We start from the raw sequence: 27068 nt of genomic DNA, 5'->3' as shown, positions 1-27068 counted from the left end.
TACTTGTCGAATTGCGCAAGTAGCGGCGGCGACAGCATGCGTCGTTTGAGTTCTGGAAATGCGTTGGTCTGCGGTGTTTCCCGCTTGAACTCGACATCACATTTAGTTAGATGTGTCAGCGGCTCAGCGATGCGTGAAAATTCGTTGACAAAGCGCCTGCAGTAGGCAGACAAGCCAAGAAATCAATGCACCGCCTTCCTGTCGATGGGCTTCGGGAGCTTTGCGATGGGAGCTGTATTCCGCGGGTCGGGGCGGACTCCAGATTTGTTGGTGATGCGGCCTAGGCACAGCAGCTTATCGTAAGCGAAACGGCACATTTGCGCGTTGATACTAAGCCCTGATGACTCGATGGCCTCTAGTACTGTCGTAAGCAGGTTAAGGTGATCGTCGAAATTCCCGGCGAAAGCTACATCATCCAAGTTAACAAGACAGGTCTGCCATTTCTATCTTGCTAACACCTTGTCCATGACGCGCTGGAACGTTGCAGGCGCCGAGTACAGTCCGAATGACATGACATTGGACTCGAAGAGGCTGTCTGGCTTGATGAAGGCGGTCGTTACGCGATCTCTCTCGTCGACCTCTATTTGCCAGTAGCCAGATTTGAGATCCATCGTCGATAAGTATTTAGCGTTGCAGAGCCGATCCAATGCGTCATCTATCCGTGGGAGGGGGTATGCGTCCTTCTTCGTGAACTTGTTCAGTCGAGGATAACCGACGCAGAAACGTAGGCTTCCGCCCTTTTTCTTCACCAGGACAACAGGGGATGCCCACGGGCATGTCCACGGCTGGACGATGTCGTCGCGCAGCATTTCGTCGACTTATTTCATAGCGGCGAAGATAGTCGGTGATCGTCGAGAATCTGATCAGCGGGTCAAGCGCGTCGGGTTTTATGCATCAGTCATCGAACGTTTCAGAGTAATCTCAGGGAGCAGTGTGTCTTCCAGGAAGCGCTACACCATTCGCGTTGCGCGAATAAATAAGACTAGACAAGGTTCGGTGACAACAGACAGCCGATAGAACCATCGATAACTTTCGACAAACTTCCGATACATGCAGGCGCGCCCTGCGCTGTGCGATAACAATTGTTAGGCGGCGAAACATGGTCACCCGATAAATATAAACAAGTAAACGTGTCAATATAATGAACACTGCGAAATGTAGACACGAGATTATCCAGCTTTTTCTAATGCTGCGTGCATTGCAATTTTAAATGGACAGACAAGCTAGCTCACTCTTGATGCTTCTGTTCAGTTGCAGTAATGCTATGTGCTATCGCAAACGCTGCGCACACAGCGGCACTTAGAGGTGGCTTTTATTATGCTAATTGAACGAGGTCGCCATTGAATTGCATATGAAGTATCGGATATTTTGTCACTCTTGTGGATTAGAATTTCATCACCCATGACCTCTGTAAACTTCCAGTTCTTTCCTGTGTTGGCGTTCAAAGCCTTTCTTAGAAGTGTTACTTTTGCAGCACACAAATGCCGATTCGCGTAGTTTGAGAGCCTTCTAAAGAAGCAAACTCAGTGCCATTAGGTTTACATTTTCTCAACACTGTTGCTATTTTGTCTGTTGTCTCCCGTGAGGTAAATTTTACAATATTCGGTTGTGCTTTGTTCCTTCAAGGCTCTGTATGGCTCCCTTCAACGTCACAGTCAGCGACGTGTGCCTTTCAGGCACTTTAAAGTAGGTTACACTGCTGCATGATTGTTTTAATCTCTAGCTACAGGAAGTTCTTTGATGTTTGTGATGTTTCTGCTGCTGTATTCCTGCGGTTTCACTTTTTTCTTCATTTCTTCTACCTCCTTGGAAAGTTAAAAACTTTTATTTCTCATTTTCACTCTTTTAGCAGCAAGAAGGTCCCTGTTCAGTTCAATCATTTCAGTCTTAAATTCTTCGAGTTTTGCATTAATATTTTTTTCATGCGTCACGAGCTCCAAATTTTGTTATAAACTTTGCAATAGGTACCCGTATCTCACCTGGCTCTTTCTAAATTCTGTTGTCAAATCAGCTATAACCTTCCCCATTCCCTCTACAGTTGATAGTCGCATCATATTCAGGTTCAATAATAGTGCGATAAACTATACTCTATTTATTTCTACGTGTTCTACTTGTGCGTCCTATAGCGTGTTGCCAGAGAATATGACACCCACTGTTTTTGTAATACACCATTTCAATACTCTTAGTTTAGGATAGAGAGAACCTAAAAGCATCTGTTCGCATATTACTCGAAAACTAACCCGTTTGACGTCTTTCTGAATTATTTGCACTCAATTCGACGAAGCCCTGTCGTATACCTTTTGTAATACATGAGTGCTTCTTTGAAATAACACGTAATTATCTTCTTGAGCAAAAAATGCACTCATATAATATGCATAAATGATGGATTTCTTTTCATACTATATGTTTACCATATCATTTATGTATAAATTGAAAAGAAAGAATCATACAGTATTGCCTTGAGGAACAGTGAGAAAATTTAACGATCGAAGTAAAGTTGTTTGTACACACATATTGCTTTCTTTCCTTAGAGTACGAATTCTAAAAGGCCACAACGCGTATACTATATAAATCTATCTGATGTAGTCGTAACTTTCCCTTCGGAGAGTGGAAAGCCTTGCTGAAATACACAAAGGTACCGAGCATAACTTGTTTATTTCGAAGTAACACTTTACCCCGTCAATCCACATATTTAGGGAACGCTATTTGTAGTGTCGGGGGTTTCGTCTTCTTTTGGGGGGAGGGGGTCCATTTGACCACTGGTACTATTCAATACCATGAGACCTTATATCTTTCCACTGAACAGAAATCCTAGAACGTCGCCTCGCTTTCCGCTATTAACTATCAGGATCTCATAATATTTTTCGCTGTCCACAATCAAAACAATATGGTCTGCATATAGCGAACCTGAGAGACGTTCGCGTGGCTCGACATCTCGTTTTTACGACCAAATATATCTTGACCTACCTGACTCTAGCCACGTGTCCATGCCTATTAAGAACATCATTAGAGCAGCAAAGACAACGAAAAACGCTGGCGCAAGCGCGTTCTAATGTGAACCGTTCCTTCTTAGGTAGCCTTTCCCATTACATCTCCACGCAATTGTTCTCTTACATCTTCAACAGGGCTTCCTCCAGACTTTCATTCCTAAGTAGGTACCAAAATAGATATTTTTTGACGTTGTCATAAGCTCCATTTGCATCCTGGAAAGTCAAGTACGAAGGTCCAGTATCTTCTATAGATAATTATTTTGTTTTTGTGATAACAAATGATTTATGTTATCGTGCGTTGTTGGTTGAGTTGGTACAGTCTTTGCGGATAGTAGCGAGCACAAGATATGAAGGGGACGGGAGAGAACACAGAAGAGAACCCGTACCATTTATTATTATTAAATGCATTATTATTATTATTACATGTGCACAAAAATTACTAAATGCATTCAAAGTTTACCGAATACATCAAATTCCACATTTATAAGTAAAACAGACACGTCACCGTTTGCCAGCGCATTGTGAGAAATGATCATGCACGCGACTGTTGGCGTCCACTGGCGTGTCCGAAAAAGCTAAGAATAATGTCGCATGCGAGTGTCTTGAGGCTTGCTTTATTTATCCGGATGGGTGCATCATTGGCGCGTCTGTCTTACTTAGGAAAGTGAAATTTGTATTAATAAAGAAGCTTCCTTAAACGCATTTGTGACCTTCACTGTGCGTATGCCTGACAATCCGGGGCGCAATTGGTGTTGAAATGCTGCATTTATTCTAAAAATCAGTTGCAATTGAGCACTTGACATTTATCCATTCTTGGTGCGGTCAAATTTAGGGCTCGTTCTTAGCCTCTGAATAGCTTATCGTCTATTCACAAATCCATTTCCTGAAGCTTCTTCAACGTTCTACTTTTTTTTTAGTTACCGTGGGCCATTATCTCGTTCGCATTGGCCGGCACGTCCCCCGTTGGGGCGCAGTAAAGCTAGGCCATCTCTTGCCGCGTGCAGTTCCGCCATACGTCCATCGTATGCGAAAACATCATTTTTGTTGCGTGAGCATGCCGTACTTTTTCATCGCTGGTGGCTGCTTCTTCAAAAGTCCTGTAATCCTGGAAAATAATGAGGGCGTTCTCGAAGAAGAATCTGGGAACACGGACACTGGCATCTGAGAACTCAACGCTGGATCGACCGTGGTGGTCCTGGAAAGAGAGATTAGAGCCGCATTAGTCATTGGGAATTGCGCGTGGCTCAGGAATACTGTGACCGTCGGCATGGCAGATTGTTTACGAACGCAGTAATGAAAACCTGCACCGTTACCTATGGGCTTGATTGGGTGCCACTAATCGGTATCCACATAAAGCTTAGTTGTTCCGCTATCAATTAAAACTTAATGTCATCTGTGCTTGTCCTCCCTTTGTCGTGTGTGGGTGTAGTGCCTTCAAACATGAATCACTACCAACTTATGCACTTTACTACTCTAGGCGAACGTTATGCAATAGTAGGCTATTCTTCCATATCCAACGCGCCAAGCATAGGTTGGAGTGTTTAGCGAAGAAATCAAATTTTCTATGCAATTGCTTCTAGCTGTTTTTCTACGAGGACAGGAAGTTAGCAGAAAAGGCTTGAAAACAGTGCCTGATGCATACACCTTTTCCGTTTGCTTTGGAAGAGGCATGATAAGATCGTGACATATTGATTTATTCATGACACATTCATCAAAAGCGAATATTCTAAGGTAGACAAGTCTTTCGCGACGAATTGAAATAACTCAGTGGTGATCAGTTCTGTCTTCATAGGTGGTAAGAATGAAAAAAGAACGAGACAGGGCAACAGAAACATTATTACTCTGGGCTCAAATAATATTTTTTTTATTTCACAGGCTTCGTATCAGGATAATGTTTTTCATTAAACACATTTTCTTGCATGCCGGTACACCACATAGCTATATATTGCCTTATAATTCTGGTAGTCTAGCAAAAATCAATACACAGGCACAAAAGCACAAAGTTTGCAAGGACGGCCGCTAACATTGCTTTCGAATGCCCCCCACAAATATTTGCACAATTTGTTGCGCATGAGATTCGTCGCATCCCGAGGGAAGACACCGCTACACGCGTATCAAAAAGCGGTTTGGATTAATTTGTATTCACACAAATGCAAGCTTATCAAAGCTTCGCTAATACAAATAGAGACATTCTATTTCAAAAGAAACGCCTCCAACCGTTCAACTTTTACTGCTGCCTAGAATCTCCATGACGTGGCTCGCAGCCACATGCGGGAACGTGCGCGACCAAATGTGCGTGAGTATCCACTTTCTTTTTCACTTTTGGAGCCCGCTCTCTAATATGTTAATTAAAACACCTATTCGACTGGCCGATGTTGTAGAATTTTTGCACTTGACATTGGGATTAGTAACATCTTCATGAAGGCCAGTTAGTTCATATTGACACGTGTACTTGCATATATTTTTTCCAGTGACCACTTTCACTGTCTAAAAGGTGTTATCGCTCAACGCAAGACGCACCCGCATTTATCGGAAGTTTCTCGAATGTTAACGATGGTTTTTGCTGCTCTCTGTTGTCACCGAAGCTTGTTTAACCTTATTGGACGTGCGACGCGAATTGTGTAGAACTTTCGGTAAGACGCGGGCACCAGCGATTACTCTGGAACCTTCGATGGCTCGTGTATAAAAGCCGATGTGCTTGAGCGTCAGATGAGATTTCAACGATCCCTAACCGTTTTCGCCGCTATCGTTGTGCCTTAAGTGTAGCCTGTTTTTCTGGGCGTAGGTTCACCAAATAAAAGTTAGTTTTGTCATGCATAGTATTGCTACTGTGTCCTTTGCCGTCACTATAGTACGTGACTATAGTTTTACGAGCCATCGCGTATGGGCATGCCGTTAAAGGACCGCTTCGTTCTGCCGACAGAAAGAAGACGGCAAGTGCCCCGTGAGATGCTGTCAGCCATTCTGGGGTAGCAGCAGCCTGTAAATAGTGCAATATACGGTTTCGTCCCTTCCTCGCGTACTCGTGAATCCCCGTGACAATTTGGTGGATGTGCACGGTACAAGAAGTGCTGTACAACGGAGCTCCGCAGTGGTCGTCGAGTCGAGTTCATCAAGATGACAAACGAGACACACGACCACGCCTGCGCCGGTCAGTACGAAGCCTGCACCAGCCACGACAACGACGTCAATGATCCTCCTTGCGCATCCTAAGGACCCAGGGACGTTCCGCGGTACGGATGAAGTTGACGTCGAAGATTGGATTGCCGATTATGAACGCGTCAGTGATATCAGTCGTTGGGACCCAACGCTGATGCTGGCGAATGTGCCATTTTATATTAAAGGAACGGGAAATGTATGGTTCGAGAACTAGGTAGCGGAGATTCGATGTTGGGACACCTTCAAAGCAAAACCTAAGGCCTTGTTTGGGAAGCTCATGGGTCAAAAGGCCGCCGCCACAAAAGAGCTATCCATCCGCGCTGAGCCGTCCACTGAATCGCACATATCCTACATTCAGGACGTATTTGCTCTTTACCGTAAAGTTGACAGTGAGATAACGGAGTCGGACAAGGTTGGTAACGTGCTGAAGGGTACCGCAGGCGATGCGTTCAACCTATTACTATGCCGTAATTGTGCAACGATGGACGAAATTATCGAAGAACGCCGGCGTTTTGAGCAGGCCGAAAGCCGCAGTATTGAGAAGACATTCTCTCAGTTACCGAATACCGCTACGACGTCATCATACGAAGACAGACAGGTTTCTCATCTGCAGACGTTGCCGCGGTTGGAACTTACACGAATCGCCCGTTGGGGAATTCGAAGCAATTGCTCCTGCTCTTCATAACACCTGCCATGGCGACTTTCACGTGCCTGCCGTTTCGGTAGTCCACTGCAATGTGCGGCAGGAACTCGGCAACACTTCGGTTTCGTCGTTTGCAGTGTTGCTAATTCTCGGATACCTGACTTTTGCTACTGATCGCCGCCTCGGCGCCCCAGCAGGATGGTCACCTCAGGAAAGAACAGTTCTACCCTCGCTCTCGGAATCCGGCTGAATGGCGGACGGCAGGTGATGGGCCGATTTGTTTTAGCTGTTGCCGTATCGGTCCCGTCGCGCCCCCTTGCAACAACCTTTGCATGTCACCGTTCGCCCGGGACGACACTGCTAGCCGCACCGGTAACTACCGCCATTTTTTATCACCATGCCTATCAACTCCACTATTGGAAAAGAAATTATCCTAATTGGTGCTACTCGGGACTTTCAGAGGACCAGAATAACCTTTGCTTCCTTGACCCCGGAGATGCGCAAATATACAACTCCGCCGTAAGCCTTGGGGCTGGCATCAGTGAAGATGCGTACTTCCTTCCAGATATCTTAGGGTAAGCTACCATATCGTCTTTGCACTGTTAGGTCCGTTAAATTGTGTAGCTTAGTGTGCCACTGCGTCCAAGCAGCTTCGACTTTTTCAGGCGCCCCCAGAGGGGTGTCACACTCGATACCTAATTCCCACAGTGTTTGGAAGATCAACTTAGTTGTCACTGTGACCGAAGAAATCACACCAAGTGCATCATATATACGACCAATGCTTGAAGGATCAGTCGCTTTGTGTTGCTGTTTCGGTCTAGAAAGTCTAAAATGCCTCCATGGAAAATGCCAGGTGATCTCTGTCCTTATCTCATGCAAGTCTGATGACGCGTGAGACAGTTGTATTTTAGACATTCCACGTAGCCAAGAGCATATCCGGTTCCTTCGTCGTTTAAAACCTGTTTAAGCATCTTGGAATTTGTGTTCTACTTGCGCATTGTCATGCTTGCTCGATTCATGACGTCTGGTGCTCCCCGATAGAAACCTGTAGCCTCCGCCATTGTATTCGCTCCGGTTATGAGGTCGTCCACGTAAGGGGTCTCGCTGATGGTTTTTCTTATTTCTGGATAACCTCCTGTCGTGGACAGATGGTGGCGCATGGTGGCTGCGAGGAGGAATGGGCTACTTGTCCCACCAAAAGGAACACGTGTCCTTCTCCAGACCTCAATAGGAGGTTCTGGGTCTTCATTCGTTGGTAGATGCGCATACCAGAGAAATCAAAGGGCATCGTAATCCGCCGGTTGAACCGAAATTTGCAGAAATGCTTTTTTCAATGTCAGTACTTAATTAAAGAAAATTAAATTATGGGGTTTTACGTGCCAAAACCACTTCCTGATTATGAGGCACGCCGTAGTGGAGGACTCCGGAAATTTTGACCACCTGGGGTTCTTTAACTTGCACCTAAATCTAAGTACACGGGTGTTTTCGCATTTCGCCCCCATCGAAATGCGGCCGCCGCATTTCGATGGGGGCGGCCCAAATGCGGCCCAATCCTACAGCCGAATCGCGCCAATGTGACGACATAATCCTCTATACGCAAGACGGCTCCTGCGTTCCCCGAGTCCCGAAGATACGCATCCTAGGCATGCATATAACAGCCAACGGGTCAAACATAGAAGCTATTCGCAAAATCGAAGGCAAGGTTACAGCGGCTACCCGCCTGATCAAGCGCATTACAAACAAGCACACGGGCATGAAGGAGGACAGTGTCATGCGCCTCATACACTCTTTCGCAATCAGTCACATCACTTATGTGGCTGCCTTCCACAATTGGAATGTCACTGAAAGGGAGAAAATCAACACCCTTATACGCAAGACCTACAAGATCGCCCTTGGCCTACCGGAGTCCACAAGCACTGCTCGTCTGCTACAGCTGGGGGTATACAACACGCTTGAGGAAATCGTGGATGCGCAAAGAACCTCTCAACTCGAACGCATGTCTCTGACAGCCACGGGCCGGTACATCCTGCAGAAACTCGGCTTCAACTACCACGTCCAACACGGGCAGAAACAGGTCATTCCACCTGACCTCAATGACACGCTGATTGTCGCCCCTATACCTCGAAACATGCACCCCGAATTTAATCGGGGCCGACGCCAGGCCCGTGCCAAGGCACTGCTGCGCTCCTTGGGTGGAAAGAGGACTACGCGCTTTGTAGACGCCGCAGAATACACACGAGAACACCGGTTCACGGCGGTAGTCGTAGACGTTAGCTCCAGGCTTACGCACGCGTGTAGTGTCGCAACGGAATACCCCGAAACAGCAGAAGAGGTAGCGATTGCGCTTGCGCTTACGGACCCCCTCTGCGAGGTAGTGTTTAGCGACTCACAATCCGCAGTTCGCAACTACGCGCGGGGGCGCATTTCCTCCGAAGCTCTCCGGATTCTAAGGAAAGCTGGTCGACAGCACTTTGATAACACCGCCATCATATGGTTTCCAGCGCACGTCGCCACCCCCACCGATGAGGGCCTCATTAACTTGAACGAGGTAGCACACCGCTCTGCGCGAGAACTGACCCGCCACGCAGAATGGGGGACCGCCTCTTCGAGTTCGCAACTGCTGGCTCAAAACACGCGAGAACGCCTGGTCAGGTACAATGACATCACCAAGCACTACCAGCTAGGCAGGCGGTTGCTGCCCCCACCTCACCCCATGCTGAAACGTCGCCAGGCAGTCATCTGGCGACAATTGCAAACACAAACATTCCCCAGTCCGGTGCGATTGCAGCACATTTTCCCCGCGCAATACCCGAATGCTCTTTGCAAATTATGTCAGGAAACTAGAGCGACGCTGTCACACATGTTGTGGGAGTGTCGGGTTACATCAGCTAGAATGGCAGTAGCTCCGGAAGCTCTTGCGTCGAAGTGGGCCGCCGCTCTGCGCAGCTCCAACCTCAAGACACAAGAGTGGGCTGTCCAGCAAGCCCGAGAGGCGGCGACGAGGCAAGGCCTCGAAGTCCCCTCATGGGAGACCTGAGCCCGGGTCATCAAATTTGCCGGATTCAGAATAAAGTTGTTTCCATCCATACCTGAGCGGTTTGGAGCAGAGCACAGTTGGTACCTTTTCAGATTTCTTTTGTGTCCAAGAGCGCAACTGTGCGGCTTTGTTCTCGGGCGGCTTCCATGTGGGATCACACATCTTAGTCAGATGTCTTCTGCCACACTCCTAGCATTTTATTCTTTTGTTGCAGCATTCCCTTTAAGTGCGCCCTTTTATGCAGCATCGGAAACACCGGCCAGATATAGTGACCCTTTTCTTCTTTTCAACCAATGAGATCGGCGCCTGGCAATCGTGAATCGCATGATTTTTCGCAGCAGAGAATGCACACGGATCAGACTGCTTCGAAGCACCCGCAGAGAAAAGAGAAGCTGCTGACTCTTTTTGAGGTTTGCTCTTTTCTTTGTCTCGCTGTTGTTAGCTTAATTCTCAGGCTTGGAGATTATCAGGTTGCAGTGCCTTTTCCCGGCTCTCTACTTCTGCTTTCAGAAAAAGACCCACGAACAAAGCAAGCAGGAATGGCGGCGACGCGGGCGCAGACCGAGGGCCCTCCGGTGGGGGCAAAGTCCAAATTGAAACTGACGAAGCTCGAGTAACAATGATTTAGCGGCGCCGCCACGGCGTGGCAGTCTTCTGGGAGCATTTCCAGCAAGCGGTTCACAGAAACGACGGAAAAGCTGCAGCGGCCATTGAAGGCATTCAAGTGACTGGGGCAAATTACACCACTGTCATCGAACTCCTAAAAGAGCACTTCGGTCGACCATTTGTGCTTATCCAAGAACACCTGACTCAGTTACTCGACTTGCCGCCGGTACGGAACGAAAAGGAGCACATCAGCCTGCGTCGACACTATGGCCACCTGCAACGCAATCTCGTTTTTCTCACGGCGCTCGGAGTCGAAAGGGACCGTTAGAGAGATTTGCTCTCCTCCGCGCTCCTGCGAATGCTGCCAACCGGCTTGTTGTCAGATACCATAAAGGACTATCCGCTGCAAGCAAAGGTGACATACCTACTCCTGAGGAGCAGGCAGCTTTCGATCTGCAACACCAAGAGCAGAACCGGGAACCACCTCTTCTACGCCATATCGATGCTGCAGCCCGGGCACAAGAACAGACTGGTGCAGCCTAGCGCAAGCAGTAACTGCGTACGGAGGATCCGGCAGCCTACCAAGCCATCGTTTATTGAACCGCCGGTGTTAACCAACTGATAAGTACCAGGGCCGCACGTTTCAGCGTTGCAGGTTAACGAGCTGCACGGAGTGCTTGGGCGGTGATTTTGTAAAGCACTTCGTACTTTCTGATGCCAGAAATAGTCCGAATGCAAACGGGACTGAAGTCGCGCGAACTATTTCTGCAGAGCAGCCAGGCGCCAAATGATAATTCACAGCAGCCCTGTTGCTTTACCGCACAGTTTTTAGATCATTCATGCCTGATTCCTAGGCCCGGCCACTGCGGCCGCATTTCGATGGAGGCAAAATGAGAAAACACCCGTGTACTTAGGTTTAGGTGCCGAGGTGGTCGAAATTTCCGCAGTCCTCCACTACGGCGTGCCTAATAATTAGAAAGACATTTGGGCAAGTAAAACCCCCTAACTTATTTATTACGATTCCTAGGATTGAACACTGCCTTCCCCATGGTAAGTGATTCCGAATGAACGTGGCACAATCTGTCTATATAACAACCTGTTTCTAGGCAGTCATCTAGTCTGACAATCGACTCAGCAGGCACGGTGCGCCCATCAATCTCACTAGGAAAAGAACTTCATCGTGATTGTTCCTTCTGCTTTTTTTCCATGCCGCTGTCAGTGAGAGCTTATCAAACCGCAAACGCTGGGTGAAGCGTGGTGTGCTTGACAAGCACTGAGCATGTATAAAAATGTTTGTCTACTTGCCATTAGTAGGTGCATGTGCCTAGCATGCTGCGCTTGCACTCGGTTGAAATCTTCTGAGTATGGAGGTGCATTAGCGCAAGCTCATGGACCAGTTGGTGAATGATGAACTTGAAAATGTATGCCAGCGAAACACAAAGAGACGCGCACACAAGGAAAAGGCGTTAGACACGGACGGACGCTGGTCTTTCAACAGCACTTTATTGGAATACCCATTGCCGCACATAGCCTCCGACGCATGCGATTCTTCAACTCCTCCCAAGTCATGTGCATTGACAACGGTTCGAAAAGTGCATTGCCGCATGAAAACAGCTGACGCATGCGCAAAGTGTACTCGTCCCAAGACCCGTGTATCAATGTCAAGTTTTGAATCGTATTTTACCCACCCGATAGGTGCGCACGTTTCTTGTTGGTTAAACACAAAGCCGTATCACTGACATAATTTTCTTTCTCATTTCCAACGTGAAAAGCTTCTGAGATTTATCGTCGGATCTAGTCTTATCCCTCGCTAAAACGGTCACATGACCAAACAGTGGCGCACTTTTTTTTGCACTGCTTGCAGCCGTGGTAATCAAGTGCCAGATTTCTTCCCTGGTCCCTGCTTAAGGACGTGTTATGTTCTTGCAGGCGCTTATTAACACACCTACCTGTCTGGCCTATATATAGTTTATCACACGCCAACGGAATGCGGTAAACAAGCTCAGTCTTGCACTCGATGAAGGGTTTGACGTGTTTGTGGCACTTCAATATCGCGGCTGCAAGAAGTGCAAAAAATGTGCGCCACTGTTTGGTCGTGTGATCATCTTAGCGAGGGCTAAGGCTGGATACGAACGGTAAATCTTAAAAGCTTTCGCAATATAAATGAGAAAGAAAATTGTGTCAGTGATACGTCTTCGTATTTAACGAACAAGCAACGTGCTTATCTATCGCGTCCGTAAAACATTATTAAAAACTCACATCGATGCACGGGTCTTGGACCGACTACACTTTGCGCATGCGCCAGCTGTTTTCGCGCGGCAATGAACTTTTCGAAGTGTTATCATTGCACATGACTTGGGAGGAGTAGGAGTCGCATGTGTCGGAGGCTATGTGCGGCAATGGGTATTCCAATAACGTTAAGTTTAACTTCCAGCGTCCGTCCATGTCTAACGCCTTTTTCTTGTGTGTGCGTCCTTTGTGTTTCACTGGTACCGCCTTTCTGAAGTTTTTAGTATAAGCCTACTTACGATGCTTTTGGAAAGAGTGAAAATTTATCTAATGAATTTATTGTGCTCTGTCTCTCACAAAATGGGACAATTATTTTTAAAAGGGAGTGACATATGAGATGAGCAAATACTCTCACAGAAGACATTGCTAACACTCTTTTTGCCCTTCGAGACTTATATACAAGGCACAAAACTGCATGACATCATATCATTCTTTTTATTCATGTTATTGAAAAAGGACACCTGCTGTCTGCAGCGTTTTTAAACTATGCTTCAATACCTGTAATAGAAACACGGGCGAAAAGTTTACGCATGCCTTTTCAGCCGTGCCAACTCACGTGCTTTCCTCCTGCTGAGGTGTTGGAGAAGGTCCCCCGGTCTTGAAAAAAGGAAACTTAAATACGCCTCTTCTTGGTTTCGGTACCGCTGGTTCGTCAACCAAGGGCTTATCCTGAGATGTTGTGCGCGTTTCCGGGGCAGGCGGAAGTGGCATGTCCGAACCGAACAGCGCTGGTAGCTCCGGCGCTGCCTGTGGAGGTTCTCCCACATCCAACGCAGAGGGCAAAGGTAGGTCCAACGGCGGGGGCACCCAGACTGGTGCACCATTTGCCTTGAAACGCATGAAAGACACACTTATTAAATGCATTCATAGCTATGTAGTGTGTAATTGACATTTTGTTACGATTTCATAGTACGTTTTCTTCAGGTCACGCTCAATCGGTTCGAACTTCGCCTATATGGTGTTCATCCACCCCTTCGTGTTCAGTATACTAAGCAAAATTGAAAAATTAACTCGAGCTGATGCGATCCCACGAGTGCCACTTCAAACGGCCATAAAAACCTCGAACACAGTAATAATATTCTCATTACATATTCTTTAGGTGGCACTGCAATGGGGTTGACTACGAACATGCGGTATAGGAACATTTCAGAAAGAGGCGAAATAATGGGAATACGATAGCTGGTGTGGCACAAACAAGAAAATGGGTAATGGTAACCAACGATAAGTGTGGATAAGGCCAATGTTGTCACATGCCATTTCTGAAACCCAGCTAACCGCGTATAAAATTTTAGTGCAACTCATAGCGGAGAATATCTGTGGGGCCTGAAATGCGCACTCCAAGACGCGTGCATTAAAATTAGAAATGATACAGCGGCCTTCCGGTCGGTTTGCGTAATTATTGGCATCGCGGTCAAAACCTTACGGCATTTTCGCTTTATACGCCAGCAAAATATTTCCCTGCTGGTGTCACAAAGAAACCAAAAACAATTTGACCTCTCGCATGAAACACTTAACAATCTAATGCGATATGAGAAATCCAAATATAAAAGCGAATCGAGGTCCAGAATTAGAACAACTAAAGATATCTACAGAAACACACAATTTCATATGGCTCCTCTAGCGCCTTTCATCTGCCGTCCTCTCTGTTCGCTGTGCAGCATGTCGATCTAGGTTTTCGTTTTTTTCTCAGGCCAGCAAGTAGTCATAGAGGGGAACCAGGAAGTGTTCCCATTCTTGGTTTTTGATAATATTGTCACGTACGAGTCCGTGCCGCTGTGGACAAAAGGATATTGGGAGGTGAAGAGGAGGTTGAAGTGTCTGGATGATCGGTAGATGGTGTTACCCTCACTACTGAGCTACAATCTTGTAACTGTATATATTGTACATACATATATTTGCTCCTCGTAACACTTTGGTGGACGTGCGGGGTACTCTCGCCACAGGCCGGCCCTGGATCTTCGCAACGGGCGTCACATCGGTTCCGCTGTGATAGCTACTGACGCTGCCTCCGCCACGCAGACACCAGCGGAAGTAGTGCTAACCCAGCTACGTCACCCGGAAATCTTCATCAGCACTGGTAAGGTCGACGTCGTAGACTGGCTGACGTCGTATGAACGCACCCGTAAGCACAACAAGTGAGATGTCACACTTTTGCCCGCCAACGCGATCTTTTACATGGGAGGAACCGCGAAGCTATGTTTCGAGACGCATGAAGCCGACATTAGAAGCTGGGACTCCTGCAAGAAAAAGCTACGCGATCTTTTTCGGAGGACCTGTGGGACGTCAAATGGAAGCCAAGCAAGAGCTAGCGTCTCGTGCCCAGATAGAAATCGAATCGTACGTCGCGTATATTCAAGACGTTCTGGCTCTCTGCCGTAAAACGGACACGGACATGCTGGAGGCCGATAAGATTGGTCATATCTGGAAGTGCATCGCTGACGATGCATTCAACCTCCTGCTTTGCAGGAACTGCTCAAGCGTTGAGTCGATCATAACGGAATGCCGGAATTTTGAGTAACCCATGAGCAAAGATCGTACAACGCTTCGACCGACTTCCGAATACGGCTGCCACTTCCAACTGCAACGACCCTCCGGCTTCGCATCCGCCTACACTACCAAGCTTGACACAGGTCATCGGTCGCGAACTTGAGACAGCGGCTCCAAATTCTCGTTGCCCCCATACGCATTACAAAATGACCATCTCTCACTGAAGCTGTTGTCCGCCAAAAAATTCCAAACATTGAGACCCAGTCTGCCGTCCGCCCATGTCCCACCCCTACCACTCCTGTGATTGCCTCTGCTGCACCTCGACAGTCGTTCCCGAATCGATATCGGGAACCACTCTGAGTGGCGAGCACCGGATGATAGGCCAACTTGCTTGCTTGCTCCCGGGTCGGTCCCATCTCCCGCCACTGCCGTAGTAGCCGCTGGTACTCCCCGACTCGAGCCCTCGTCTTCCACAAAAGAACAGACTTGTGGATGGAATAAAGATTTTTGATTGATTGATTGATTGATTGATTGATTGATTGATTGATTGATTGATTGATTGATTGATTGATTGATTGATTGATTGATTGATTGATATGCTCATCGCCGCTTCGACCGAGAACCTCGGCCTTTGTTACACCTCTCTAAACCATATGCCGGCCTTCCCTCCTGGGGATACACCACTAGCCGCTCACCCTCGCCGCAACGCCGTCAGTCCCGTTCACCTACACGACGTCCCTCGTCCGCGTCCTATGCGCGCCGCTTCTCGGGAAAATAAGCAATGCAGCCCCCGGAGGAGAGGCTACATGACGACACGGACTGAAAAACGTCTGCTGCGCCCTGCTGCTCGACCAAACCTTGTTGAAATTTTTGTTGATGATGTATCCGTTCAAGCCCTCATCGATACTGGCGCTGTGGTGTCAGTTATGGATCAGACCTTCGTAGCCGTCTCCGTAAATTCCTGACACCGGCCGAGACGCCCGTCGTCCTAGTAGCTAATGGCAGCACAACAGCCGTGATGGGAATGTTCGCTATCTGTATTCCATTGCCAACCATCTAGTGTTAGTCCTGTTCACTGTAGAGGCCGAGCGTCCCCATGAAGTGACTCTTGGAGTCGACTTTCTGACGGCCCATTCAGCATTTACTGACCGTGGAACCGGCACCCTTTGCTTTGAACTGCCGCGTTACTTTTATGATCCGACCGCCAACCACAAGTCCCGACTTCGTTCTACTAAATTTCTTCGACTGCAACCTGATGCTGCAACTTACGTCCTCATGTCGCCTTCTCCCCCACCTCGAAATGTTCCTTACGTGGTGTCCCCACTTTGCGACGTCCTCCAGGCCCGTCAAGTAGCACTACCAAGCTCAATTGTAACTCTTATCAACGATACAGCATTCCTGCATATCATATGGACCGCAAATAAAGATGGGGACAGTGAAATAAAACACAAAAACAATCACCCGTGTCGATTTTGTGTTCCCTTCCGCTGCCCACGTCTTTACTTGCGGTCAATATCATATGCAGTAAACGCCAACTAGGCCAAACTGAAGTTCTTCTGAAGCATGGTTTCCTCTTCTAAACCTTGGTTCGTGTCTGCAAGTGCTTCCTCAAGGTGTATCTCTCGCTGTGCTGTACCCTTTGGAAGACTGTGGAGTAGCTGCTCTTACGGCCGAACCACGATTCGATACTGCTGCAGCTTCTGCCCCTGCTACTTCACGCAACGACAAGTTTCCCCAACGACAGCTACTTATTTACGACCTGCTTACGCCAACGCCCTTCGCCGCCTTCTGATATCCTATGAAGACATCTTTGACTTTGGCAGTCGCCCGCTACGTCGAACCCGTGTCGTCACCCATCCAATTCACACTGGTGAAGCTCCTCCTATACACCGGCGGCCCTACCGCGTGTCTGCGGCTGAATGCCAAGTGATCCAAACGGAGGTGGACAAAATGATGTCCAACGATATTATCGAGCCTTACTGCAGTCCGTGGGCGTGACCTGCCGTTTTGGTTAAAAAGAAGGGCAATACTTGGAGATTTTGTATCGATTATTGTCACCTCAATTAGATTACCAAGAAGGACGTGTATTAAAAAAATTATATTATGGGGTTTTACGTGCCAAAACCACTATTTGATTATGAGGCACGCCGTAGTGCAGGTCTCCGGAAATTTCGACCACCTGGGGTTCATTAACGTACACCTAAATCTAAGTACACTGGTGTTTTCGCATTTCACCCCCATCGGAATGCGGCCGCCGTGGCCGGTATTCAATCCCGCGACCGCGTGCTCAGAAGCCCAAAACCATAGCCACTGAGCAACCACGGCGGGTGGACATGTATCCGCTTCCGCGTATTTTTGACGTGCTGGACTGCTTACACGGTGCCAGGTATTTTTCTTTGATTGATTTGCGCTCTGGCTACTGGCAAATAGCAGTGGATGAACAAGATCGCGAAAAGACCGCCTTCGTCACCCCAGATGGTCTCTGCCAATTTGAAGTGACACCTTTCGGACTGTGCAATACCCCTGCTACCTTCCAGCGCATAACTGACTCTCTTCTGCACGAATTCAAATGGACCACATGCCTCTGCTACCTTGATGACGTCATTGTTTTTTCACCGATGTTTGAGAGTCACCTCCACCGACTCTCAGCTATCCTTGCTGTTTTTCGACGAGCTGGCCTACAACTCAATTCTGCGAAATGCCATTTCGTCCACCAACAAATACTACTTGGTCACTTGGCTGACGCTGCTAGCGTGCAGCCTGATCGGTATTATTTCGTGCCGTTGGTGAGTTTCTACTTCCGCGTTCTTCTACCAATGTCCCAAGTTTCCTAGGGTTGTGTTCCTATTTTCGGCGATTTATCCAGGACTTTGCTGAAACCACTCGTCCTCTCGTAGACCTCCTCAATAAGGACACCACTTTTCGTGGTGTCCTTATTAGACCAGGCTGCAGCATATTCAAGGCTTATCAGTCGCCTTATCAGTCCACCCGTGTTGGGTTATTTCGATCCGCATGCCTACACAGAAGTCCGCACTGATGCCAGCGGCCATGGCATTGGCGCTATCTTGCCCTAACGACAACGGGGCACCAATCGCGTGACCGCGTATACTAGCCGCCTTCTTTCAGCACCAGAGCACAACTACTTCATAACAGAACGTGAATGCTTGGAGCTTGTTTGGTCCATTGCTAAGTTCCGCCCTTACCTCTTCGGTCGGCATTTCATCGTCGTGACAGATCATCATGTCTTATGTTGGCTATCTTCACTCAGAGACCCGACAGGCCGTCTGGTTGCGGGGCTTTACGCCTGCAAGAGAACACCTTTTCCGTGTCCTACAAACCTGGGCGGCTACATAAGGACGCCGACTGCCTCTCCCGCTATCCCGTCAACCTACCCGATGGCACCGAAACCGGTACAAATACCTGCGTTTTGTCAATCTCCGACTTGTCACGCATCGCCGACATGCGGCGTCGTGATCCATATTCGCCATCCGTCATGGAACGCCTTACCTCGGAGCAACAGGACGTTTCCCTCCGTATGTTTCTTCTCCAGGACTAACCTTATACCGACGCAATATGAATTCACATGGTGTTGAACTGCTTCTCATCATTCCCCAGCATTTCCGCTCTACAATTCTCTCATAGTTACACAACGTGCCCACCGCTGCTCATTTGGGTGTCTCCCGTGCGTACGACCGAGTGTGCAGGTGACTTTTATGGCCTGGGCTATATCACTCTGTTCGAAGCTACGTCGCTGCTTGCGAACTTTGTCAACGCCGCAAGAAGCCTCCGTTGTCTCCCGTTTGGTACCTGGTACCGGCCTGGTCCTCCTTGGCCAATTTCCTACTTAATCCTCGGGCAACAAGTGGGTGGTCGTTGCGACGGACTATACCACGCGTTACGCCATAACGCGGGCCCTCCCTACGAGCTAAGCAACTGATGTGGCTGATTTTCTTCTCCATGAAGTCATCCTACATCATGGTGTTCCACGTCAGCTACTCACTGATAGAGGTCGCTGTTTTCTTTCTAAAGTTGTCGACGACCTTCTCTGCTGTTGCTCAACGTCCCAAAAGTTAACGACGGCTTACCACACACAGACCAACGGACTTACCGGGAGTCTCCACCGTACAATCACGGACATGCTCTCCATGTACATGTCTGACGCTCATTGGAATTGGGACTGCACCTTACCCTTCGTGAGTTTGTATACAATTCGTCGCCACACGATTTTACCGGTTATTCGCCATTCTATCTACTATATGGTCTTGACCCACTCCTGCCTCTTCACTCGCTGCTCCCTTCCGGTGCGACCACTACCACGTTCTGTGCTCACGACGCCATTGTTCGCGCGGCCACAGCTCGTCGCATTGCCCGTGACTGTCTTCTGGCGTCTCAGACTATCAAAAAGGACCGTTACGACAGTCGTCTTGAGGACGCTCATTTCGGCCTTGGGTCACTTGTCCCGCTTTGGTTACCCTTCCTTGGCGTCGGCCTTTGCGAAAAACTACTGTCGCGATACGTCGGGCCATACCGAGTTCTTAGCCAAGTCACCAGCATCGCATATGACATATCAACTGTCAAACGACGTACATATGTGCCTCTGTCGACAAAATGACGTTGGGAGGTGAAGAGGGGGTTGAAGTATCTCTAAGATATGTAGATGGGGTTACCCTCACTGAGCTACAACCTTGTAACTGTACATATTGTAAATACATATATTTTCTCCCGGTAACAATATAGTTAACTAACTATTCCGTAATTATCTATGACGCACGCTGTATGGAGACCATAGCTTAACTGGTGCTTTTTCATATAGAGAGTGAATATGCCATTGAATGATGATTGGGTTCTCAGGTATCAGTTACATGTTCGTTGCCTATTCATTTGTTTTCGTGTCTCTTTTCAGTTGTGTGTGTTTATACTTGGTATGTTTATTTCTCTCATTGTGCGATTAGTATTTGTTGCGATATTAGCACTTAAATGGAAAATTATTGTTTAAATGTTCATTACACATTCATTTGTTGTCATGTCAACTCTGAGTCATTTCTATGTTTTGGTGAGTACGACCTCTGCTCTCTTGTTCCTGAGTTGGACCTATGGTGCCAAATAAAAGTCCGAAGCCACCTAAGCCCTTCTTACGAGTTTCTAATACGAAATATTATTGTCCATTTCAACACCGCTTAACGGTCCTTTTAGTTATCAACTCGCAGGCAGGCAGGCGCGTTGGCCTCACGGGGGCGCACTTAGAACGCAGGCGGGAGCTCACGCTAATAAGGAAGGCGCGGATAACACAGGCTACCGAGAGCAACAACGAAAATCACCTGACGTCGCGCAACGTGTGGCGCGCTTCCAAGGCAGCAGGCGCCCCTTTCCACCCGCTCTGCTCGGTCGAGGTGGCTCTCGCGCCCTGGCATCGCAGCCAATGGGAACTCCGCGAAGGTGAGCTCGAGATGTTACGTTGCAGCCAAGCGAAGTTAGGTGCCGTTTCGCTGCTACAGACGCCGGCTTTTTCGCTCAACGGGCAATTTGACGTTTTCGTATCAATTAATTATAAGCAGTGACGCACATGATACAGACTCCTTGTCCAACTAGCGATGAAATTAGAAGGGCTTCGTAAAGCATGTCTCGGCGAAAAGCGATAGGAGAAGATTGAATAAGTCACTTTGGTCAATAGAAGGGATATTATGATTGAATAATATATATACATGATTGGATATCTTATAAGAAATTTTTTGATCTATGAGCACTAATACTTCCGACGACAACAGGTAACTACTTAAACTTCACGCTCAAAAAATGTTGTCACGGTGCCACGAGATGGATAAAGACGACGAACACCAACAAGACGAACGCGACGACGTAGGGGGGGCTAACCTAGCGTTCGGCCATACTGCCGCAGAGTAAACACGTTCCCATTTAGCCGTATATCTCTGCCCGTTTCAGTTTTGGCGGAGGTGCTGGGTATTACACAAGACGGAAATCCGCAGCGGACTTGTCCTCGGCCGTCCTACCACGCTGACAGATGACCAGGCCGCTGGTTTAAGTACGGCGTCATCACCCGGCGCACCCGGGCCGTCGGCATCCGCGACACCGCAACCGTCAGTCGTCTTGACCCATCCGCCACCCCGGCACCTTCTCTGGTAAGGGCACCAACAAAGTCGGCATCGAAGAATGGCTTGGCACATACGAACGTGTCGCTGCACACAACCGATAGGACCTGACAGTGATGCTCTCAAATATTCTCTTCTACCTCCAGGGGTCATCACGCACCTGCTATGACACACACGAAGAGTTGACCAGCTGGGACGTATGCAAGCAAACACTTCGCGACCTCTTCGGCAAGCTCGCTGGTCGCAAGTTCACCGCTGCGAAAGACCTACCGTGTTGGGCTCAGACAGCTGCCGAGTCGTACGTTGCGTACAACCTTGATGTCCTAGCTCTCTGCCGCCGCGTCGATGCCCATATGCCCGAGGCTGACAAAGTGAGGCACATTCTGAAAGGCATCGCCGATCATGTGTTTAACTTCCTCGTTTTTAGACTGCTGGACGGTAGACGAAATTATCCGTGAGTGCAGATCTTTCGAAGACGCAAAGATACGTCGCATCGCCGGATATTTCGTGCGGCTTCCCAACACCGCCGCTACGTCGTCGTGCGAAAACGCTCGTTCGGCTCTTCAATCGTCCACTACAGATAGCGTTCTCCGGATTCTGCGGCGCGAAATCGAGGCTTCGTCGCCATCTTCTTTCGTGCGCCGTACGCAAGTGACGATCTCCCTCATCCAGGCAGTAGTCCGCAAAAAACTGGCAGACGCCGGAATTCAACCCATGTGCTCCATCACACGCCCTCTGGTTAGCGCCGCTCCTCTTCATCGCCCTGCGCCGACGTTTCGACGCTATCCAGCTCCGGTCCAATGACGAACACCAGATGACCATCCCATATGTTTCCATTGTAGCGGCGTGGGGCATAATTCTCGCTGCTGCCATTATCGACCGCCTTCGTTTTCACACTGCACATTCTTCTACTTCAACAATGGCAACCAGCGAAAGTCATTTTATGCTCCAAATGTCCCGAAATACCATGATCGCCGCCCTTCTGCGTCCCTCACACACTCGAGCCATTCGAGGTCGCCGCACGATCGTTGGTCCCACTGTAAGAGTTGAGGAGGACGTCTGGATGAAAAACTGCAGGTTTATTTACATTATTTCCAGTAAGACGACCAAGAAATTAACAGTCATAGAGACATTACGGGCCGGCAGCAACTCTGACGCTGCGGCCCGTGGCAAGAAGCTCGAAAGAGATGAATCAAGGAATCCTCTAGGAATGCTCCCTTGCCCCTCCCGGTCTCTGGCTTTTAAGCCCTTCGGTGTCTCGAAGACACGTCACGTTCGGCCAATCGGCGAGCCCGCTCAGGTGCCGCCATTTTCGGCCAATCGGCGAGCCCGCTCAGGTGTCGTCATTTTCGGCCAATGGTAGGCGCCCGTGCGATCGTGTCACACCAGGCGGCGAGGGTCGCTTCTTGGTCCCCAATTGTCAGAGTGCTTACTTCTCTCTGCGGTCTTGCCGTCCCGGTCTGCAACTACCGTCACAAAGGCGGAAGGGGGCGATGCTGCCAGGGTTTTACGGTGCATTATACCCGTCTTGCCTCTTGGACCCACGTTACCTGGAACAGTGCCAGGCTCTCGCTTCACTTTCGGGACCTGCGTTACCTGGAACCGTGCCAGGCTCCCGCTACACTTGCGGGAGCTGCGTTACCTGGAACCGTGCCAGGCTCCCGCTACACTTTCGGGAAGAGTCAAGCTGTGAATAGCTCCAGATGCGGCGTACGAGGTGGGGGCCGCCAACTTGTTTGCACGTGCCGCGCCTCGGGAATGTGGTATACGTGCTTCTGCGCCCCTTAATTAGCTGTGCCGAGATTCGATGTGGTCTGGTGAACTCGAAGGAGGCTCAGGAAAAGGTCCCATATCTAACACCGCGCACCCCTGCCCCGCCGTTTATCACCCATTGTTGATCGCCCCCGGAAAACTGACGGACGCAGCTCCCGGAGGTGACGCTACATCGGACTCTCGACCTGCAAAATCCTCTCCTCACCTTGCCCACAGATCAGAACCTAATCAGCGTGAAAGTTGATGCCCTACTTGTCACTGCCCTGATAAACACTGGCGCACACATCTCGGGCATGAGCGCTGATCTCCGGAACCGGCTCAAGAAAATGCTCACTCCTGCCGAGTCCCGCGTCGTACGAGTCGCTGATGGGGGAACTCCCACGTTGCTAGGAATGTGTGCCACCCGTGTCAGCGTTGCGGGTCGCCGCACATCTGTATTGCTCCACGTACTTCACCATTGCCCTCACGACGTGATCTTTGGCCTTGATTTTTATCGGCCCACTCAGCTGTAATTAACGGCTCGGCTCGTGTGGTGAAACTTGATTTCTCTGGCCTTGATTTCTCTGGCCTTTCTCCGGCCTTACCGACATCGTACTGATCCAGGTCTGTAGTGCCGACTTGGTTCGTCTATCTCCGCAGGCACTGACCTGTATCACTGCTGCGCCCAACGCCTGTGTACCGGATGGTGACTATGTCGTCACTCCCTGTGTCAGTGCCTTACTTTAGCACGGCGTATCGTTTCCTCACACCGCAGTGACCGTATCTGGCAACCAAACTTACCTTCCGCTCATGAATTTCGGCTTCTGCCCTCAGGTACTCCCTAAAGGGATCTCTCTCGCCATGCTGAAGTGACTAGCGCAAGAGTGGACACGAGGCACAAAAGGGCAACAAGAACAAGCGCACGAGTACGACCTTTCTTCCCTCTCGCCACTTCCGTCTTCCTTTAACTCTTCCGCCACCTGCAATCCTCATTCTGCCACGTCGCCTCCAGCATTACCAAGATGATAGCCCTGGTCCTTACCCCCACACAAACTGACGATCTTCGTGGTTTCCTCACATCTTATTGCGACATTGTTTCTTAGCTTAACGGTCGGCCTTTGGGTCAAACCTCCCTAGTTCAGCATGGCATACATACCGGCGATGCGTCGCCTATTCACCGACGGCCCTATGGCGCGTCACACGCCGAGCGCCCAGTAGTACAACAGGATGTTTATAAGATGCTTACCAAGAACACTATTGAACCATCCTCGAGCCCGTGGGCTCCTCCTGTTGTCTTGGTAAAAAATAAGCACAACACCTGGCGATTCTGCATTGTTTACCGACATCCAAGCAAAACAACAAAGGATGTGTACACACTGCCACGCATACACGGAGCATTGGATTGCCTACACGGTGCGACGTATTTTTCATCGATAGACCTGCGCTACGAATACTGGCAGGTTGCCGTCGATGGCATGGACCATGAGAAGACCGCATTTGTTACGCCAGATGGCCTTTATCTGCTTTGAGTCATGCCATTAGGCTTGTGCAACGCTCCGGCCACTTTCGAGCGTATGATGTGCACGCTGTTGCCCAGCTTTAAGTGGTCTATATGCCTTTGTTACCTCGACGACGTCATCGTGTTCTCGCCGACCTTCACGACACACCTGGAACGCCTTTCGTGTACTCTTTCCGTATTCTGTGCTGCTGGGCAAAAATTAAATTCTTCGAAGTGCCACTTCCGTCACCGCCAAATTACGATCCTCGGTCATCTCGTCGACTCGTCTGGCGTCCGCCGCGATACCGCAAAATTTCGTGCTGCCCTCCATTTTCCTGTGCCGAACTGTGCCAAAGACGTCCGCAGCTTTCTAGGCTTATACTCTTATTTCCGTCGATTTTGGCAGCGGTGACAGCCAGTTGGCGCAGGACTAATCAAAGTGGTTTTGTACTGTAGATAACCGGAGACTCACCGCAAGAAACTGCTAGGCACGAGGGTGTCCTTCACTGGAAGCTTGAAAGCGGCGCAGCATTGGAAGCAGCCCTGCAGCTACCCACTGCGTCATTAACCCGGATACTTGCCGCGACGAACCGCTAGGTGTAACGTGCCCTTCACCGGAGGTACACGAAAGGCAACGCATCGGCATCACCCGGAATCTACCCACAGTACATCAGCGAGAATACAAAAGGAAGCACTCGACACTCAGCGGAGCATTTGGCAGCTGTGACAGCCAGCAGGCGCAAGACTAATCAAAGTGGTTTTGTACTGCAGGTTGGTGCTGTTTTTCTGTCTGTTATAGGCGCGTTTTATTTTATTTTCTTTGTCACTGCTGCCAACTCACTGTGTAATTTTGCTTAGTGAATTTCTTTTTGCACACGTTGCACTTTCTCGATGGCTTTGTGACGTCACAGAAGGAACGGGATGCACGCTCCGACTTGCGCGAACTGCGTGCCGAAATGAAACAAATGAAAGCGGGACTAGAATTCACGGAAACGCAATTTGAAACATTGGTTAATGAAAGGGCGCACCGAGAGAGAAAGCTTAAGGAAGGAAAATGAAGGGCTGAAGGCTAAATCCAGTGAAAATGAGTCGATCATTGTAGAGCTGCAAAAGTGAGTTGTTGAAGGTGAGCAGTGCTCGCGCAGGTCGAATGTGGAAATAAAAGGGCTCGTTGAGATGAAAAATGAAAACATCATTGATCTTGTAGGCCAGATTGGTGATGTCGTTGGCGAACCCATTTCTGCTAGCGAAATAGAAGTGCGCCACCGAGTACCGGGGCAGGGCGAAACTCGTGAGCAGGGCAAAATGAACGTTATTGTTCAGTTCAAAAGCAAGCAGAAACGGGACGATGCCGTCGAGAAAGCCCGCAGGAATCGCATTCGCAATCGTGACGTAGGAATCTCCAGCGAAGCACAAATCTTCGCGAATGAGCATTTCTGCCCAACACTGAAGCAGCCGCTTGCACAGGCAATTGCGAAGAACGGGAGAATCAGTGGCAGCTTGTGTGGACTAAGAATGGGAAGATTTTCGCGCGCAAGACACAGTCCAGCCAAATGGTGCGCATTGAAACAGATTCTGACCTCGTCAAGATTGCCTTGGGTGCCTATGCATATATTTTGTGTTACCTTTTCTTGTAGGCGCGGCGCTGTATAGAGAATTTTGTCTGCCATGTGAACTTAACCTTCCAGCGCGGTTGCAGGGCACGTTCACTGCCATTCACCTCAACGTACGTTCCACCGCCACTAAGCTAGATGAGTTAAGCACATTCTTTAACGAATTCAACTTCCTATTCAACGTGATAACGTTGACTGAAACGTGATATCGTGAAGTAAGCGACATGTTAAATATGATTGACTACAATCACTATTTTATCCATCGAAGTGACCGCCGCGGTGGCGGAGTGGCAATGCACGTAAGAAAACACATGCTCTGCGACATAATCCCGAAATTTGCGTGCATTACAGCTGACTATGAAGTGCTTTGCATAAAGAGCAATATCAGCATGTACGTGGCGTTTTACCGCCCACCGTCTTGTGATATGAGTGTATTCCTGTAATTTATTGAAGAAATGTTAGAATACTCAATATGTCATCAGTATAACACTCTAATAGGTGGCGACTTTAACATAAACCTTCTGAAGGATAATTTGACCTCCAGCGAATTCCTTAACAAACTTTACGCTTGTGGCTACAATAACGTCATTACTACGCCAACACGCGTAACGACAACTTGCCAGTCCATACTAGACTTGTTTATCATCAGCATAGACACTCATGTGAGCGCAGCCGACACGGTATGCGCCGGCGTAAGTGACCACTGTCCTGTCTTTATTGCTTTTCCTAAAGCTATAGAAAATGAAATAATTTGTCATGATGTCGTTAAACATAGATGTATGTCTAGCAAAAGTATTACCTCATTCCGCATGCGTATGCTGAGGGAAGATTGGTCGTCTGTTTATGATAACCTAGCCCCAGATGAGAGCTACAGCGAATTCGTATCA

General features: G+C 48.7%; 1 protein-coding gene across 1 annotated transcript in view; it reads right to left on the bottom strand.

The window, feature by feature from the left end:
- LOC142575024 (uncharacterized) overlaps positions 1 to 27068 on the bottom strand; it is a 248964-nt gene that overhangs the window by 37886 nt on the left and 184010 nt on the right. The window contains exons 5-6 of the mRNA XM_075683996.1: positions 13281 to 13552; positions 4054 to 4185 (exon numbers count right to left, since the gene is read on the bottom strand). Coding sequence (XP_075540111.1) covers positions 4054 to 4185; positions 13281 to 13552 — 404 coding nt within the window. The remainder of the gene's footprint in view (positions 1 to 4053; positions 4186 to 13280; positions 13553 to 27068) is intronic.

This window comes from Dermacentor variabilis, chromosome 3 (genome assembly GCF_050947875.1).
Source record: "Dermacentor variabilis isolate Ectoservices chromosome 3, ASM5094787v1, whole genome shotgun sequence".
NCBI lineage: Eukaryota > Metazoa > Arthropoda > Arachnida > Ixodida > Ixodidae > Dermacentor > Dermacentor variabilis.
Note: the sequence above shows the minus strand (reverse complement) of the source record. Positions and strands in the feature narration are given on the sequence as shown.